Below are 18887 nucleotides of genomic sequence, written 5' to 3' on the forward strand. Positions count from 1 at the left end.
TGTCACATCAGAGGTCTTGTTAAGTCCATGTCTCAACTTGTCAGAGCTGTTTTGGTGGCAGAAGGCGGACCTACACAATACTAGGCAGGTGGTTTTAATATTGTGGCCAGTTGTTGTGCATAGTACATGTTTTTACAGAAACAGAATCTCCAGAGTTGGTGTGGGATTAGAAAGAGCCTGAAACAGGGTTGTCTCTCTTGTGTTCAGCCCTTAGCTTGTTGACCTGTGGTTGAAGCATCAGTCCCTCTTGGATTGGGTTTCAGCTACTGGGCAGGTCTCTGCTCACTGATCTGTATCTTCTTGCCAGAATTCCCTTTTCTGCCCCCCCCCTTCCTCATAGGATGCTAATGAAAGAGATGGCTTAAAGCTGGAACCCATGCAGACCCAGTGAAGGTCCTGTTAGGACATTTATCTGTTTAGCTGCAAAGGCTTTTTCTCTGTCCAAAATGCCAGGAGCCTGATAAGAATCCAAAATGTTATATTATGCGTCCTTGTAAAGATCACGTCTTTGCTTACATTGGTCTGATAAGTGATTACTTTTATCCTCCCTCCTTCCAGATACCTCAATGCTATCCAGACTATGTGCCCCCACATCTTGCGTTACCTAACCACAGCGGTCATTACAAACAAGGATATCCGTAAGCGTCGGCAAGTTCTGAAGGATTTGGTGAAGGTCATACAACAGGTAAAAAATAAAATGACAGAATCTTTTTCACACAGCGCACACAGTTATTAGGTCATTACTTATTGGCCATGCAGGCTTTGAAGGTTGAGTAACTGATCATGTAACCCAATAGCACTGCTAACGCTTCACTTTAAGCACAAGGGGTGTATATATATTATAGCTTGAGTCAAGCAAGAGAAGCCTTGAACTCCTGATGAATGGCAGTAAACTGACTAAGTGTTGTGTGCCCATCCCTTCTCCACCAGTGACAGTAGCTACTTCATTGATCTAAGCATCGTTTTGATGGGTTGTTGGTAATCGCTTAAAGATGTGCTCAGTGTTCCCTGCTGTGTAGCCTTATGTCAGGTTGGGAGTCATTCTCTAATGATTTAGAAGCCTTCAGAGTTCACAGCATGTTTTCATTTATTTAGCTACTGTTCCCAGCAGGTGGTGTTTTTGACTATATCATGACTACTTCATGATTGTCAGCAACTTGAATGAGACTTGAACTTATGTTTGTTTTTTTTTAATTCATACACAGATTCTTCTGTTGGACTTGCTACTCATTATAGTGATTACATTTTGCTTTATTTGCCATATTTATTATGAAATATAAATTATGTGCACCTTACCATAGATAAGCCCTGAAATTGTAACTTAGACACATAAATTATCTGTATTTGGAATAAAAGTGTGATTTTTATTTCTTCAGGAATCTTACACCTATAAAGATCCAATTACAGAGTTTGTGGAGTGCCTGTACGTGAACTTTGACTTTGACGGTGCTCAGAAGAAACTCAGGGCCTGTGAGTCGGTAAGTATTCGCTTCAGTAATCTCACCAACATTAAAGTCATCATTTTGCTGCCAACGTGGGAATTGGGTTTGTCTCGTTTTATTGTTCATCTCTGTGACAATACAGAGGTCTTCTGAGGATGCCTGATTTGTGGGTCAGACTACTGAACTTTCACACAGAGTGTCATAGTAATCATGGTTAGCAATCATGTCATCTGTGTGTGACCCTGTGCCTGTTCACACAGCAATTCTTTTCGCTGCAGTTCTGCGTGGGTCCAGCGAGGCAGAGCAATGATAGGCTGTGCCTTGTATCTCACTGTCTGATATGTAGAGGTCTCCTTGGACACTGTATGACTCAGGCTTCAGTCAGATTATGCTATGGCCTGTAATTGACCCATCAGCCTAGTAGTTAACAATAAAAGCTTTATAAGCAAAAGTCTCCGCAGAGGCGTGCAGACACTCGGTTTAAGAGGGAAATCTGTCATAGCGCCACTGTTCACAGCATTTATTTCAATTTCGGTTTGCAATGATGAAATGTAACTGTAGTCTGTAATATGAAAATGAAATGTGAGTAGTGCACAGTAAAAGTCTTCTTTGTTGTGTTGACTACAAAGCTTAACAGACTGATATAACTTGATAAAATGTCCTTAAACACGATAAGATTTACAGCCCAATGGGGAAAAACCCACAAAGACATGTTGCAAAATAAAAATAAACCATTGTCATCTTTTCCACAAAACCTATTAAAGGTCTCTGTGTAGACGTAGACATAGACAGACTTTGTCATTCAAAATTACACCATACAATGCGCATTTGAACGAAATTACGTTGCTTATAGGCTTGGATTAGTTTTAGAGGAACAGCAACAGTGATACAGTGTAGTGCGGAGTACAGTGTTCAGTCTTTTCTAAAAATAGTGCTGATTTAGTCCATGTTCTCCATAGAACTTAATTGCATTATTACACTCCATTTTAGTAATTTGCAGTAGAAACATACAGCACTCAGTGAAGAATTAAAACTGACCATATTGTGTTTTATAACATTTTGTTCACCTGATCTTAAACTGTTTGAAAACATTTGACAGTGAATTTAACAAATAACATCCTGCAACATTAACAGAGTTGAATCAATGTCTCTCGGAAACACTAACTTAGAAATATAATCTTGATGAAGACGGGAGTATAAAAGCATGGTCATATTCAGCTGTTAATTTAAATGTGTAAAATTGTGTAAATCCAGCAACACACGACACCAGAGGCTACAGCTTAATTACAATAAATGAGCTTTTCTCTGACTGTTAAAGGCAACTTTTTGAATGTTCTTTACCAAAATGCACTCTGGTGATTAAAAAAAAACATGATGATTGCACCGTTTCCTTTAAAAAGCCAATCTTTCTTTTTTTTTTTCACATTCATATTTCCAAACAACCAGTCATCTTCTTGCCTTTGGTCTTTGTTACTTTGTACTCTACCACCACCTGTAAATGAGTGGAATAGTGTGATGTGATTGGCTTTATACTGTCACCTGTATGTGTGCATTTGTGAAATAAAGGTGTTAGCATTTTGGAGCCAGAAGTTGCTATATTTAGATGAGAGGGTGGAGTCCTATGGTATCATTGAATGCTAGCTAGCTTGGTTAGCAAGCTGCATCCATAAATTATGCAATACACTGACACAGAGTTAGTTAGTGCTAATTATGCTGTTAGATACTTTAATTAAAATGCTCTAATACCCCCAACAGCACAAATCTAGTGTAGAGGTCCAGTTCAGTGACTCTGATTAGCAGAGGTAAGGCCTAACACAAGGAGACTGGCTGCAGCTGCCTTTGCTGGGACACTTGTCATGCAAAGCAGCCACACCAGTATCCAGGTTGATGAGTTACCAAAAAAAAAAAAAACAACCCTGTAGAGTTTTTATGAAATCATCTACAGAGAACAAAACCTTTTTTGGTACCAGGCAGTAAAGATGCTTTTTAAAGCTGTAAAATTGAGCATTTTAATGTGGGATTCTGTAGGGATTAGCTCGCTTTTGGAGCCAGCCTCAAGTGGACATTAGAAGTACTGCAGTTTTTTGGGGGTTTTTTTGGCAGTTCTGCATCATTTACATTTTTCAGCTCTGGAGGTTGCTGCTTAGTGTGAGACAAGCAGAACAGGAGCTCAGTCAGAAAAATGGCAAAGGTCAATTTCATTTTATTTTGGGCACTGTGGTACATAATTGAGTTATTTGGGTTAGTTTGTGTCTCCTGATCTGCCACCCGTGTTTTCTGTTAAGCTCAATTTGAGATTTTTCAGTTATGCAGTTTTTGACATTTTAATTTCGTGAGGTACACAGGGGGATAGACAAAATAATAGGAACACCTAAACTAGATAATTACAGCAATTTATCAAAGATTGTTGCATTTATGGCCTTTGTACGTAAGATGCATGGATACTCTGGAAGTGTATTCTGGACACATTCTGTGGCAAATTTAAAGAGGGAGCAGGTGTCCTAGCTGATTATTGTGCTTTGTGCATATTTTGTGTGTATTTAGTAGAACTTATAGTTCTTCTAGTTCATTCTCTGCACACACACACTGTAATTTGGCTTTCCCTGATGACTTGATAATTTGGAGGTGCAGAGGAATAAAAGACTGAACTTGGGGCTTTTTGGCCCCTTTTTCATCTTTTGCCTCTTGCAGATAAATGAAAAACATCTGGCCTGATCAAATGGTTCTTTCTTAGGAGTAAATGTTTATAACTCATGTCAGCGGTATACTTAAGGTTCTATTTCATTTGAATTTATTCTCTCTTGGCTAATACAAAGAGTCATCAGCATCGGCGTATTGCTACTTTACAAATGAGGAAGTTATAACCAAACTCATTAGCCAGATTTGTTTTTATGTGGTTATGTTCTTAAAAAAAAAAATCCAAGGCAAAAAAAGATCTTCAGAGGCTAAATTATGACATGTACTATCAACAGTATTAGAGTGTATCCTGTTTCAGCTAAGACATGACACACACTCTCAATCACCAACCTTGTTAAACACTTGCGTGCTCCTTTTAGGAGCTTTCTGGGTCGGTCCTGACCTCACCTCGTGCGATTCTGTTTACAGATTCTACTGTGCTTGAAACAGATGCTCAGTCCCAACTTCCTCTCAGAGCCCAAGTTATTCCAGGTGCTTTTAACACTAGTTCACCTGTCAGTTTTATCAGAGTTAAGGGATGTTTCACAGATTGTGGAGTGATTGAGGTAAACCAATATACGTTGCGATTCGTTTTTTGTCTTGATGAGTATTTGTAGTGCATCACATTTGAGCCACTCATTTATTGACTGATTGCTGTAATAGCAAGATATGGGTATTGTTTTCAGCTCTCCCAACTTCAATTTACTGCAGCCAGTGCAAAAGTATGAGCCAAGTGCTTTCAAATAGGGAGTTTAGCTTGGTTAGGCTGTACAAGTTGTTATTTGTTTCTTTCCCACTCCACCCGAATGTGGAATCACTGTCAGATGTTAGATGCTTGCATGGTAAAAGAATGAAAAGTATAGGCCTACCTATAGTCCGGCCCTCAGATTACACATAAATGGGCTCTTCAGGCCCCTTCCAGAATTTGTTTAAGCTTTGTGGTCTGAATCCCAGATGACAATAATTAGGGCACTTAACTGTTCAAAGTTTATCAGCCTTAGATAAGCATTGTCATAGCTGAAAATGTGTGTTGCCTGATAGCACTATGCAGTTGAGATTTATTCAACCAGAACTCTGTGCAGATAGCAGCTTTCTAGGCTTAAGAAAACAAAGGGTTGGTAATCCTTACAGAACTTTTGAAGATGGAGGTCTGTGATGTGAAATAGCTCTCACTGGCGCGTTGGAATGCAGTAAGCACTGGGAAATGGGAGCATTTCACACAGTAGTACCTCTGGGGCCGTAGTTGGGTCATGAACATTTACAGTAGATTAAATAGATGAATAGGCCATATGCAGCAGTATCAAGGAATCCAAACTAGGCTGTGTTTCTTATTGTAACTGGGCACAGGTGATCCTTTGTATAGTAGTGATGGCAGAAAAGAATTGATGTCATTTGTGAGTGGAATTGGACTTGTGGTGTTGCAGCTGCTGGATGATGGTAGCTGTGAAATTTGACAATCCTACATTGGAGAGTTGACACTGAATCACCAGACCAGATAACCGGTAATAAGTCGCTGACAGGTTTGGTCATCTCTGTGGTTGGATCTGTTCTTACTGAATTGTGTCATGTGGTGGTCGTAGAATTTGAAGATTAGTGGTTGATTTGAAGTGTATTACTTAAAAAGGGAACTTTATTCTGGTAATAAAAATGCAGACAGTGTGATCCTTCCTACCCCACTCTCACTATAGTAAAAACAAACTGGAATTGAGTTTAAGTGAATTTTGTTTTCCCTTATTAAATAAGACATTAAATAAAAGGCAGACAGATTGAAACCTGTAATGCAGCACTGCACCTGTAATGACTTTCCACTCCTGTTAAGTCTGGTCCAAACTCAGACTTGTATTTTTAGCTAGTGTCCATTGACAGAAATAAGCATTGCGTTAATACCTGTTGTACAATGCTCTAAAACAACATTCTTTCTGTCTCTTAGGTTCTTGTGAACGACTTCTTCCTGGTTGCGTGCCTGGAGGACTTCATTGAGAATGCACGCCTGTTCATCTTTGAAACATTCTGCAGAATTCACCAGTGCATTAGCATCAGGTTAGCTGCAGTATTTGAATTTCTCGAATGACAACATGGGCACATTGCTCAAGAGTTGTGTGTCATATTGAACCTGAAGAATGTGTTTTCCCTAACTGGTTGGTGAGTGGTTCCTGGCGGTTGCTAAGTGAAATTTTTGCATAAAGGGTGTTACATCAAAAACCTCCTCTGATTGCTTTGGTCAGTAGCAGATTGCCGCAGTCACCTGTAGTTTTTATGGAAAATGCCAACATGTCTGCAGATACCTCATAACTGGTATACCCCTTTGTAGCCAATTTCACCTTGAAACTGCCTGCATCTATTTGCCAGCTGGTCAAGGAATATTCATTTTTTCCTTGCTACTAGTGGTTGCCAGATGGGTCACGACCACTCTAGGGCTGTGCAGCTGTAGTCTTACTAACTTGACCCTGCAGCGTCACACATCCAAAATACTGAACAGGTTAACATGTTTTAGTTAACATCATGACTGCAGAACTTGAATATAATCCTAACAAAATGATTAAAAAAAAACGACTTTGAATGTCTCATTGGTGCTGCTATATAGGATAAATTTGACGGGAAAATTCAGACAGACACCCTTAATGACTAACAGGTAGTACTGTTTGCTGTCACTAGACTTCAGCATGGAGGAAGTAAGAACAGCCGCTTTACGATTAATGGAATGGTCCTGAGATAAGTGTTTATTGGCCCGTCTGTACACAGCCATGCTGACCCCACACATCTTGGGGGGGAAAGTGTTATGAGGTTTAACTGGTTCCAGGTCTCTACAGGTTGCTGTGCTTACTAAACTTTTAAGACCACCTGTCCAAGCCCAGTTCACTAACTGTTTTCTTCCTGTAAGAGGTCAGGGCTTGGATTGCTTTGGATGTTCCCAGCTGCTCCAGTACACATAAACATTTCAACTCTCTTTGGCTGGGCAAATGGAGGTCAGGGGGTTCTGTAGGTCTTAATTTTAACTGTTAACTTGAAATTCAATTTAGTTACATTAAAATAAAATTGACCTTGGATCTGTCCCCAAAACCAAGAAATTTAGTAAATGCTAATTAAAGTGAGCGTTAGTGGCGAGAAAGAAAAAAGATTATAGTAATTGTTTGTAATTAAGAAAGATTATAGGATTTGGCATCAATTTGAGAGATTTATAAAGATAAAGAGAAATTCACCCTTCTTAGCCATCACACCCGCCTCTGTAAGAGTATGTTATCACTGATGTTAGGAAGTACATATGTTGTTCTGTTGTTCGTCCTGTTCCAGACTAATTTACAGTACACATTTTCCATTGTTTGCACACAGCAGTATGCTGTCCCTCAGGACTATTGTGACTGCTAAAGGAGGGCTGCATTTCAAGTATGGTTCACGAACACATGATGCTCAGTGGAAATAGGGAATGAATTACTTCTTCTGACACGAAAATGATTGCATTGACTGTTATATAGAGCTGTGGAGGTCTGTAGTCAAGGTTGAACTGTGGAACATGATCAGGCCCTGTCGAAATCTCCAATTGCAGATTGTCTGGAATTGATTAGGAGTCCTGGTTCTTTTTGGCAGACTTACTGCAATTGGATCCATTTACTTGTTAAGGACCACAAAAGGTTAGTGGTAACATTGAAAGAGGAAGTTGAACAGTGATTTTTCTACTTTTCACCTTTTTGTGTGTCCTCGACTCTCTTTTTGTTGAGGTTTCTGAAGCAAGAACACAAACCAAGGGTAGTTTTAGGGATTTCCATGTTTATTTTTGGCGGCGTTATGACGATGGACAGAACATGTCTATTTTTGACAGACAACCAAATTCCAAGTCATTAGTGCTCTACCCAGAAGCCCTCTGCACCCAAGCGTGGATTCAAATGAATTTGATGGCTGTTTTTAATGAGGACATTTTTACAGCTGTTGGCCATGATGGTTTCACAGATATTTAGCTTGCCTTTTGCCCACAGCTTGAGATACAAAAGTAGACCAGAAGTTGGCTTATTTTAGTTATTTTATGTAGTAAAGTCTTATGTAAAGCATACTGTAGGCACTGAAAATGTGATTTAGCCCACACTTGTAATTGCCCACACACACATCCTTTTGTCTAGACTTTTCAGTGTCTCAAGTGTGTGTGTGTGTGTGTGTGTGTGTGTGTGTGTGTGTGTGTGTGTGTGTGTTTCCAATTTAGTTTTGTTTTCCTTGTTTGATTTACAGGCTTTATTTCCTTAGTCCTTTCATAAATGTTTCAGTGACAAGACCCTGCTGTGACCTCAAATGCACACTTGTCCTTTGACATTATGAGTAAATGCTTGAGACCTGGTCATTTGGAGGGTTTTTTTTTTTTTTCTCTTCCCTGCTCATGACTAGATTGTTTTGTACACAACAGTTCAGTGGTAGTTGGAAGGAGTGTCATGTGTATTTGGAAGTAACGCTGAAGAGCTTTCCACCTCACAAGTGAGTCATTAAAAAGACCACACAATCATTTCGGTTTCTCCGAAAAATCAATTTTACCCCAAGCCGAAAGCGAGGTTGCTCCAAATGGCTTGGACTCTCCCAAACGCTATCATATGTTAGTGTTTAACAATGCATTCATTTTAGGCCAGCCGTGTTAAGAAGGGGGCTACTTTGGAGAAGACCCCCCCCCATCCTCTTCTCTCCCCTAAATGAGTTAGACCCCAATGCCTGACCTCTCTATGCAAGTGTGAGCTTGGTATTGAGACTCACAGGAGTCCCTTAGCCTGAAGTCGAAAGCTCAGGAGCCGGAGTGAGTAAGGGGTCGAAATGAAAGCGATCCCTCGCCCCAAAGGAACAGGATCATGGTTGTGTAAAATAAAACCAGTCATGGAAGCTGCCTGTTCGGCTAAAGGGGCAAAAGATGTCAATAGTGCGGGTTGTTAAATCTGACCTGTACACTGCTCGCTCTCACATCTCCCTCGTTTTCTATCTTTTTTCCTTCCCCTCTTCTCTTCCTTCTCTCTGAGATATAAGTAAGGTTAGCTGTTAAAGAATTCTCTCACTAGACCATAAGATAAAGTTACCCTGCTCTGATATACAAATGTACTTCCTGGGAGGAAAACATTGCCAGACTTTATGTTATAAATTAGATTAGAGGACTTTGACTGGTACAGGCCAAGGCCCTGGGCCTTTTGGGGCACTTTGTGTTCCTGTTATAGTGCAAAGAGCACAGTGAGAGGGGTTAGGGATTAGCTCAAGTCCCCAGTGAGGAAACCAGATCATGTTTGTTTTGATCACCATATCTGACCTGGACTTGACTGACATGCGCCCCCACTTTCCTGAATTGTCAAACAAAACACCCACAGTATTCCTGCACAGCAATCACCTAATCACAGGGGTGAAATTAGAACCAGTAACAAATTACTTTTTTAAAATTTCCTTTTGATTACTTGATTGTTAGGTAAATACATGAAGAGTTGTTACTGATATCAGTTAGCTTGATCGAGTTCTAGGTGCTTTTGATGCTTCGATTTCTATCCCTCATTCAATACCATCAGGCAGTCAGACTAGACTATAATTCATTCTGTAGCATCTTAATGACCCCCACATACAGAATCATTAAGAACTATCTTCAACATCCTGCAACAGATTGCCCCACAGAGCTCATCATCATGGAGCCACTCACTTTTTTCATTAAAATAACATAAAATCAAAATCTTTAATTCATGAAGCCATCAGTGTGAGCTGCAGCTACTCATCAGCGCATCATTTGCTTTACATTAGCACTCCCTGATGTGAAATGGTGTCACTGTGCGATCGCCAACATGTGTTATCCATCAAACCTAAACTTGCGTCATTAGACAACCAACACACAAACTTGTGATGTTCCGAATAATGATCCATTGGAGCAATTTTGTTGTCATGCATCATTTTCCACAGGTTTGACGAGCTGAAGTGTAATCAGCTGTCCAGCAGAGCTAGTGTTACAAGGTTTGTTGATATGAGTGGCAGGTTCATCAGTCTCCTCATATCTTTTTCCATCCTCTGGGCTGCTGGGATACTCATGAATCTACTCGCAACTGGTGTTTTTTGTTTTTTTTTTTTCTGTCGTGTTATCCACCTTCTCCATCACTTTACTGTGGTGTAAGTGTTGAGAGATGTGCACTGTCACTTGGAGACCAAACCCTATTTTTCTCATTATGCTGAGGTAATGCGTTTTATTTGTTGTTTATGCTTTTAATGCCTCATCCAGACACTGACATCATTTCACTTCCCTTCTTTATGTGGTTTTGCCACCATTTGACCAGCATTCATGGGTTAGAAAGTGGTAGTCTTTTTTTTTTTTTTTAAAGTTTTTATGCCTTGAGGTAAGACAGACATATCACAAATCCAAAATAAGATTACTTCCCACTAAAAGAATGTCTTAAATAAGCCTCTGAGAGAGACGGTTGAAATCTGTACTGGTGGTTAGATCTGTTTGCTGAGGCATGGCGTGAGAAGTGGTGTGGTCTCAGCAGATTCTTGCTTACTTATTGAAGGGGTCTCGCAAAATGTAATTATTGGATCAGGAAGTGATAATTAACAAAGTCGATTGTTTGATATGGGCCTTATACCCTGTGTTATTTTTTGCACGAATGCCGACTTTACAAATTTGTGCCGGCGAATTTGTGCTAGTCAGGGGAGGGGTTGGTTTCATGGTTTTGAGATGAGAGTTGCTGTAGTCATTCTGAGTAGTGCACAAAGCAGTTGGGGATATTTATTGGGGCCCTGATATGAAATGTGGTAGGCGTGGAGGGTGGTGAGGGTCAGACAAGAGGAAAGGGGCAGGAAATGCAGGGGGAAGGGGGTATCTAGGGGGTCTAGTTATTTTGAAAGCCGCAGGAGGAAGCCAGCTGCAATGGGGAAAACTTTGGATCAAAGAATGCCAGCCACCCCCCCCCCCCCCCCCCCCCCCTCTTTATACTGTGACACATCTACATCTAGCTCTATTAAAGAGCAGCCCAGTCTCCTACCTGGTTTTGTTTCAAGGGACATTCATTGTTTGAAATAGTGTCATGATGAGCTTTAGCAGCCAGGTGGACAGAGAGCAAGTTTCCTGGACAGAGCTACCAAAAATGAAAGGATAAATAACTACAGAAGTTCACAACATGGAGTAGTACCCACACTTCTAATTGAGTTTTTCGTACAAGTCTGTAAAACAAGCTGCCATTAGCAGGAGACCATTAGAGGTGTTTTTCGGGTTATGCTTTGTGTTATATACTTTTTTGCCTGAAGCACAATATGTTGGCCATTTATTAACTTTGTCAAATGGAAATAATAACCAGTCAATTGGCACCTAATGTGCAACATCAATCACAACATAGAGTAGTATTAGCTAAGAGTTACTAGGTGCTAGTTCATATTTCATGCATGAATCAGCACACACAGCAGCTACATTTATTTGAAGTCAGAGTTGCAGATGTTTAATGCTACCTGGGAATTAACAGTAAAATTCAGGTGTTGTGTGTGTGTGTGTGTGTGTGTGTGTGTGTGTGTCTTAAATAAAAGGCAGTCAAAAATTCAGTACACCCTGTGATTCAGTAGCTTGTAGAGTCACCTTTTGCAGCAATAAGTTTAGTGATGGTTTCCTGTATGACTATCAGTCTCTCACATTGCTGTGGAGGGATTTTGGCCCACTCTTTTTTTTTTTTTCTTTTTTTTTTTAAAAAGACAAAATTGCTTCAGTTGACTGAGGTTTGTGGGTATTCTTTATGCTCTGTTCAGGTCCTGCCACAGGACTTTGGTCCATTGCAACACTTTTATGCTTTTCTTTTTCAGCCATTCTGCTGTAGATTTGCTGTTGTGCTTGAGATCACTGTCCTGTTGTGTGACCCAGTATGGGCCAAGCTTTAGCTGTTGGACAGATGGCCTCACATGTGACTAGAATACTTTGGTATGCAGAGGAGTTTGTGGTCTACTCATTGACTGCAAAGGTCATGTGGCTTCAGGAACTGGGCACCAGATTGTCACCCCTCCACTGTCATGCTTGACACCTTGTATGAGGTGTTTGTGCTGATGTACTCCTTTAGCTTTTCCCAAAATTGACACTGTGCAAACTGTGTTGCCAAACATCTCCACTTTGGTCTTGTCTGTCCAAAGGACACAAGTCTTGTGGTTTGTTCAGTTGCAACTTTGCAAGCCTAATGTGTGCTGCCATGTTCTTTATTGAGAGAAGAGGCTTTCTCCTGACAACCCTTCCAAACAAGCCATATTTGTTCAGTTATGAACTTGAACATTTAACATGCTGAGGCCAATAGAGTATGAGATGGTGCTCATGAGTTTATTGCATTTTCTCTGAGCATTGTACAGTCTGACCTTGGGGTGAATTTGCTGGGGTGTCCACTCCTGGAAGAACTAGCCGCTGTTTCAAATGTTTTCCACTTGTGAATAATCTTTTACACTGTTGAATGATGGACTTCAGATTGTTTGAAAATGGCCTTCTAACTCTTCCCAGATTGATGGGCAACAGGAATTGTTTCTCTAAGATCTTTGCTGATGTCTTTCCTCCTTGGCATCATGTTAACACACACCCGAATACTCCAGACCAGAAAACTGCCAAAACTTCTGTTTTTATAGAGGGGCTCACACTCACTGATGATCAGTTAATCAAGTGCATTTGATTAGAAGCACCTGGCTGCTACTTACCCTCGGAATTCCCTTGGAAGCAGTAAGGTAGACTTAGTGTTTCACAGGACTTCATAGAGTCCTGTGAAAAACATTTCCACATGACTTTATATTAAGAGAGATCATTTTAGAGTGTGAACTTTTATCAGTGTTTTTCTAGACTTTACTAGACTGTGTTAGTGGCTCAGTAGAGCCAAGCTTCAAGCTACAGTTTGATGTACATACACTGCTTCTTTTGTGTTGTTCATTTGTGGAAAGGCTTTTATGTTTTTGCTTTATTACCTGGAATTTTTTGTGTCTGTACTTTAATAAGAGTAAAATCGGTAAGCTACAACACAGTATGAGCAGTGACAGTGTGAGTGATGTTGCTGTTGTAATGGAGCACTTTGCTCTTAAATGTCTTTTCTTGTTTTTGACTGTCACCACAGACAAAAGGAGAATTTCTAAACAGATCATAAACAAAACTGAAACTAATGTTTGCATCCTAACCGCTAGACATGCTGTTGCTAACTTGCTGTTGTTTAGCAGCATTTACTGTTTACCACCTTGTTTTAGCACATCAAAATGTGCAAATTCTGCACATACTGTATACCAATGCACTAGAACAGCTGAGGATGATGGGAATTTCACTAGTTTTGCTGGTATGCTATCATCAGCAAAGGTATTGGTCAAATGAAAATTCTAACTTGATTGCTGACCAAAGAGACGTCCTCTGGGAACTCTTAATGTCTTTGGAACATTTTGTATCAGTGTTACTGTGAAATATTTCAACCAAACCAGGTTAGAGCTCGCCGTCTCTCTTTTTCCTCAACAGTATGCTGGCAGACAAACTGAACATGACTCCCGAGGAAGCCGAGAGATGGATCGTCAACCTCATCCGCAACGCCAGGCTGGATGCCAAGATAGACTCCAAACTGGTGAAACCCTCTGCCTTCTTCCTCAATCAGTTAGCCAGCTCTGTGATGTCAGTAATGAATCAAATCCGTAAAAACAAATCTCTGCAAATTGGGGGGCATTTCACAACCACTTTTATGTAACCTCAGGAGGGAAAAGGAGCCCAACACTATCCTGATTTTTTTTTTTTTTTTAATTTAATGGAAGGGTAGCTATAAGGACCGCAATATCTGAGCTTTGTTACATTCCCTTTATGAGGCTCTATGTTGAACCTGCATGTTATGGCATACCCATCACAACAGTTCTCTGTAATCAGCAAATCATAGCTTAGTCCACCAGAATGACATAGAATTATCTAGTGTACCTACAGTAGAAATGAATAGGACCTATGTGACTTCTGGGTGGTGATTGTAGAATAGTATGTCTGCAAGATCCAATGTGATTGGCTGATTGGCATTATTGTGAGGCTATTATTCATTTTTCTAGGGCCATGTGGTCATGGGGAACAACGCCATATCACCTTACCAGCAGGTGATTGAGAAGACTAAGAGCCTCTCGTTCCGCAGCCAAATGCTGGCCATGAACATTGAGAAAAAGCAGGCCAACACCAACAAAAACGAGGTGAGTAATGCACAAAGTGTACGTTAAAAAAAAAATTTCACACACATCTCCACTCCCTGCTCGTCGCTGTAGGGGAGCCAAAACTCCCTTAACCGATCAGATTGAAGGTCAGCGTGCACTCACGGCAGTTCAAAGCGCTTCAAATGATCAGCTCAGAAGAACGAGGCTAAAGAATGTTGATGAACAACCATCAACAAAAGCTCTCTTTACACGGAATAAAGCCAGTAAGAGCAAGTTTAACAGAGCTAATGCTTTCATCCCTTCATTGCTCTTCAAAGGCCTAATGACAAGGTAGATTCCAAACAACCATAAAACGAGGCCCGAGCTCAGTGACTCAGCTCAGCAGCGTAAATAAGGTGGACCCTCACTCTGGCTTTGGTGAACATTAGTCAAAGTCTGGGGTTCTCTGCACTTAGGACCTGCTACAGATGTCTGGCTCAGGGTCCAGTCATCCTGTTTAAGTCTGCTTTTGAAGTTGACCTTGCGCATTGTCGTGGTGTGTAGGCACTTCAAATACTACAGCTATACAGTATGTCATAATGATTCTCCAAACTCCCCTCTATTTGAAACGCTGACGACTGTCAGAGCAGCACGGAGACCGGGCACTTCCAACAAGCTTGTTAACTGTTCACTTTTTAAACTGTGCACCTCTTGCGTATCTTTTGATGTGCTCAATTAGCCTCCTCCTTATTGTTTGAATATCTGCAGCAGGAGTGCTACCATAACCTCGTCCTGTAAAAAAAGCAAACCCCCTCGCCCCCACCCCCCTCATTAAGGAGTATTTGTAATTAGACAAAAGAGGCTGCAAACAACTCACAGAGCACCATTACATCCTGCTGTCCTTAAGGCTACAAATCACTTGCATATAGGGAACATTTACAGCCTACCATCTGGGCCAGCTGCTTAGGGTCCCTGTCAGCTCTCACAGCCACCCAGCATTCACCAACAGAACACACACATTACGCACTCCCGACAAGGGAAAACGTCAGCATTTAACTGCTTGCACATGTATGTTACTTTTTTACATTTCCCACAGTCAACAAGAAAAATTTGTTTTGATCGCTCCCAGTGATCTGCAAATAGCCTAATGTGATGTTTTCTTCACGCTTCTTTTGCAGACACCAAGCTGGGCAGGTCAGGAAAGTGGATTTTGATGGACCACCCCTTCCCGTTGTGTTACATCTTTTTTTCCACACTTGTCCCTCAAGCAGCAGATTACTGTTTTGCACTTGGTTCAAGTCATCACCAATTCAATAAAAGTGACCAACAAAACCATTTTCACCCATGATTGTCTTATTTCTGGACATTACAATCTGCACTTGAGGTTTGAGTGGTCAGACCTTTTTAGTTTGAGTGTTTTTTTTTTTTTTTTTTCTTCTCCGGTAATACTTGATGAAGTTTTAATGTTCGCATTGAGTCACCGAGTGGGACAGTTAAGACTAGTGCGTGTGATGCGGCTCATTTGTGTGCTGTAATGATGAATGGCTGTTTAGTCTGTTGGTTTTATGGTGTTTTTAGTGGTTCACTTCACTGTGGCAGGCAGCCTCGCTGAGTGGGATGTCAGCTGAAAGGGGGGGGGGGGAGCAGAGGTGATGTGCAGTTACCAGTGGTCACACTCTCTGCCAGTCATCCTGCCCATCTGAGGACATGAGGGAGCCATAAAGAACCATTAGCCAGACGGACACAATCTTTTTAATGTCCCACCCCACCCCCACTTTTCTCTGCTTTCGACCTTCTCATAACTCAGTCCTTTGACTCTCCCTCACTCCCTCTTTATTGCAGTTGCTCACAAACAGGCTTTCATTCCATCATATGCCTTTAATTTTCTTCCTACATGTAACTGAACTGCTAAACAAGGATTTTAAGTTAAAAAAAAAAAAAAGCAGGTGTTTTTTGCTTTTTTATTAGGTTAAATCGACCGTCTGGAAAGCGCAGTGTTTCCTCGCCCGTATGTTTGCTTCACCCACAAACATTCTCCTTTTGAGAAGTCTGACACTGTTCTGTCCAGAGAAGAAGCAAAACTGACCAATAATAGGTGCTTTCCTTCTTTTATTTTCTTCCATAATGCGTCACAGACCAGCTCGGTTGATAAACATAAGTGCACTGTGTACATTAGAGGTGAAATATGAAAACCTGCTTTTTCAGTGTTTTTTTTTTTTTTTTTTTTTCTTTTCTTTCAAAGTACACGCTATGTCGCAATTTATTTATTCAGCATGCTTTTTAAACATCGGTATCGGACCAGGGTTACACAATTGGTTCATCCCTATTTTTAGCTGAGCTCCTTTCCGGGCTGATGTGTGATGTCAGAATCAGAATTTAACTATGTTTGAATTCTGCATTTCAAAGGGTTCTCATCATATTCCACAAATAAATCTCTAAAAATGTGAGGCACACAAACACATCAAGTGCTGAAATGTAGACTTCTATGGTTGGAAGCCAGAAATTACTTATTGCACTTATAAACAAAATAAATGAGGGGAAAAAATTAGAAAAGCTGAACAACTGTCTACTAAAGCCATGTGTAAATTCACCAACATAGAAAGCAGAGAGCATGGGCTATAGACTGTATATAAAAGATGGATGCAGCTTTTTAATTGCCAGCAGCTTTCTATGGTTGCAAAATCACAAAAATCTGGTTGCATATCCCAGGTTATGGTTTCAATCTCTAACTTTACTGACTACAACACGATGTTTAATGGGAAGAGATTTACAAAATAGAGTCAGAATGGAGGCTATCATTGAAGGCTGGCCCTACCATGTAACTGGCAAGTTGTTACTACAGTATATGAATGTGGTATTTTGTATCATGTTTCCAAACACCAAGATGCCAATGGCAGAAACTTGAGCTTGAGGCTTCATAATGGGACTTCACTAACCGTGAGGTCAGGGTGGCTATGCCCATCTTTTATGTCTACAAATGAGAGGAAGTGCAGTTGAGCATCAATTTGGTATGTTTCCTGTGGTCACGCTGTCATACCATCTTCTAGTCAAAAAGATAGCAAATATTTTGCCCCATTTTAGCTTAAAGACCTCATAGTACTGTATCACCCTATTATAGCACTTTGCTCTCAGGCTGCTGGCTTACTTGTGGTTCCTAGGATACTTAAGAGTAGACTGGGAGGCAGAGCCTTCAGCTTTCAGGCCCCTCTTCTGTGGAACCAGCTCCCAGCGTGGATTCGGTAGACAGACACTCTCTCTATTTTTAAGATTAGGCTTAAAACTTTCCATTTTGATCAAGCTTGTAGTTAGGGCTGTATCAAGTAACCCTGAACCCTCCCTTAGTTACGTGGCAATGGGCCTAGGCTGCTGGGGGGGCTCCTGTCATCCTGTGTTTATGCACCATTTTAATTATTAGTTATTAATCTCTGGCTCTCTTCCACAGCATGTCTTTCTCTCCCCTCACCCCCAACCGGTCACAGCAGATGGCTGCCCCTCCCTGGGCCTGGTTCTGCTGGAGGTTTCTTCCTGTTAAAAGGGAGTTTTTACTCCCCACAGTTGCCAAGTGCTTGCTCGTAGGGGGTCGTTTGATTGTTGTGGTTTTCTCTGTAATTATTGTAGGGTCTTTACCGTACAATATAAAGCACCTTAAGGCGACTGTTGGAATTTGGCACTCTATAAATAAAATTGAATTGAAATATATTAGTAATCAATAGCTGATGCCAGTGTTTGTTTTTTTTAATGATTTTGTTGTTTTTCGCAGCACTAAGAGGAAAATGTCAGCATCTTCATTATAAAAATACTTTTGAAGTCTTTCAGCCTTTCATCATGCTGTTTTTGAATGAGCCCGGATTCAGTCAGAAAAAAATGAAACTGGAATCTGAACTATAAGGATAACAAATAGACACAAAAGATAAATCTATGCCTAATTCTGACTATAAACTGGTGCGTCCTGAGATAAATATGTCCTGGGAAATGACCAACTCTGATCAGACTTGGGCACATTGTCACATGTAGGATTTTCAGTGTTAATTTTGTTGACGAAATGTTTTCGTCATAGTTTTCGTCAACGACCCTTTTTTCATGACGAAAACGAGAAGATAACTAAAAAACTACCGAAAAGGATAAAAACAATGACGAAGTTAATTGACACTCGTCAACGAATGAAAACGAGACGAAAATGCTTGGCGGGGACGACATCCAATCAGAACTTATGTAATTTTGTGACAGGGCGGGACAAGTTAGGAAAACATCCAATCAAACGCACAGTTGCACAAATTTGCTCTAAACCGGGGAAGACCAAACTAGCCTGTGATTTGTCTTTACTTCCGATAGAACTAAGTTATGTAAACAGTGTCAGCAGGGAGAAAGAGAAGAGCCGATGTATGGACACATTTGTCAAAACGATGTGTAAACCATGTGGGGCGATTATCTTGGGTAAAAACACGACAAATCTTAAACGACATCTGCAAGCCAGTCACCCAGATCTCCATGCAAAGGTAAGCATTTTAATGCAGGGTAAAGTGTTTTTCCCAGTTTAGCGTTTGTGTTTAGAGAAAATCTCCACACCGCGGTGGATTAGCCTAAGACTAAATCCACAGTCGACTGTATTCTTACATACTTCATTGACTAAAACTAGACTAAAACTAAAACTATTCAGATGACTAAAACTAAAATACATTTTTGTCAAAAGAC

The 18887-nt window shown here is 40.6% G+C and overlaps 1 protein-coding gene across 1 annotated transcript in view; it reads left to right on the forward strand.

Moving 5' to 3' along the window:
- Positions 1–15536, forward strand: part of eif3ea (eukaryotic translation initiation factor 3, subunit E, a) — a 30108-nt gene extending 14572 nt beyond the window's left edge. The window contains exons 8-13 of the mRNA XM_030749697.1: positions 559–685; positions 1377–1478; positions 6049–6158; positions 13555–13657; positions 14121–14255; positions 15374–15536. Of these exons, the coding sequence (XP_030605557.1) occupies positions 559–685; positions 1377–1478; positions 6049–6158; positions 13555–13657; positions 14121–14255; positions 15374–15409 (613 nt within the window). The 3' untranslated portion in view covers positions 15410–15536. The remainder of the gene's footprint in view (positions 1–558; positions 686–1376; positions 1479–6048; positions 6159–13554; positions 13658–14120; positions 14256–15373) is intronic.
- The last annotated feature ends 3351 nt before the right edge of the window (positions 15537–18887 follow it).

Source organism: Archocentrus centrarchus, chromosome 16, assembly GCF_007364275.1.
Source record: "Archocentrus centrarchus isolate MPI-CPG fArcCen1 chromosome 16, fArcCen1, whole genome shotgun sequence".
Classification (NCBI taxonomy): domain Eukaryota; kingdom Metazoa; phylum Chordata; class Actinopteri; order Cichliformes; family Cichlidae; genus Archocentrus; species Archocentrus centrarchus.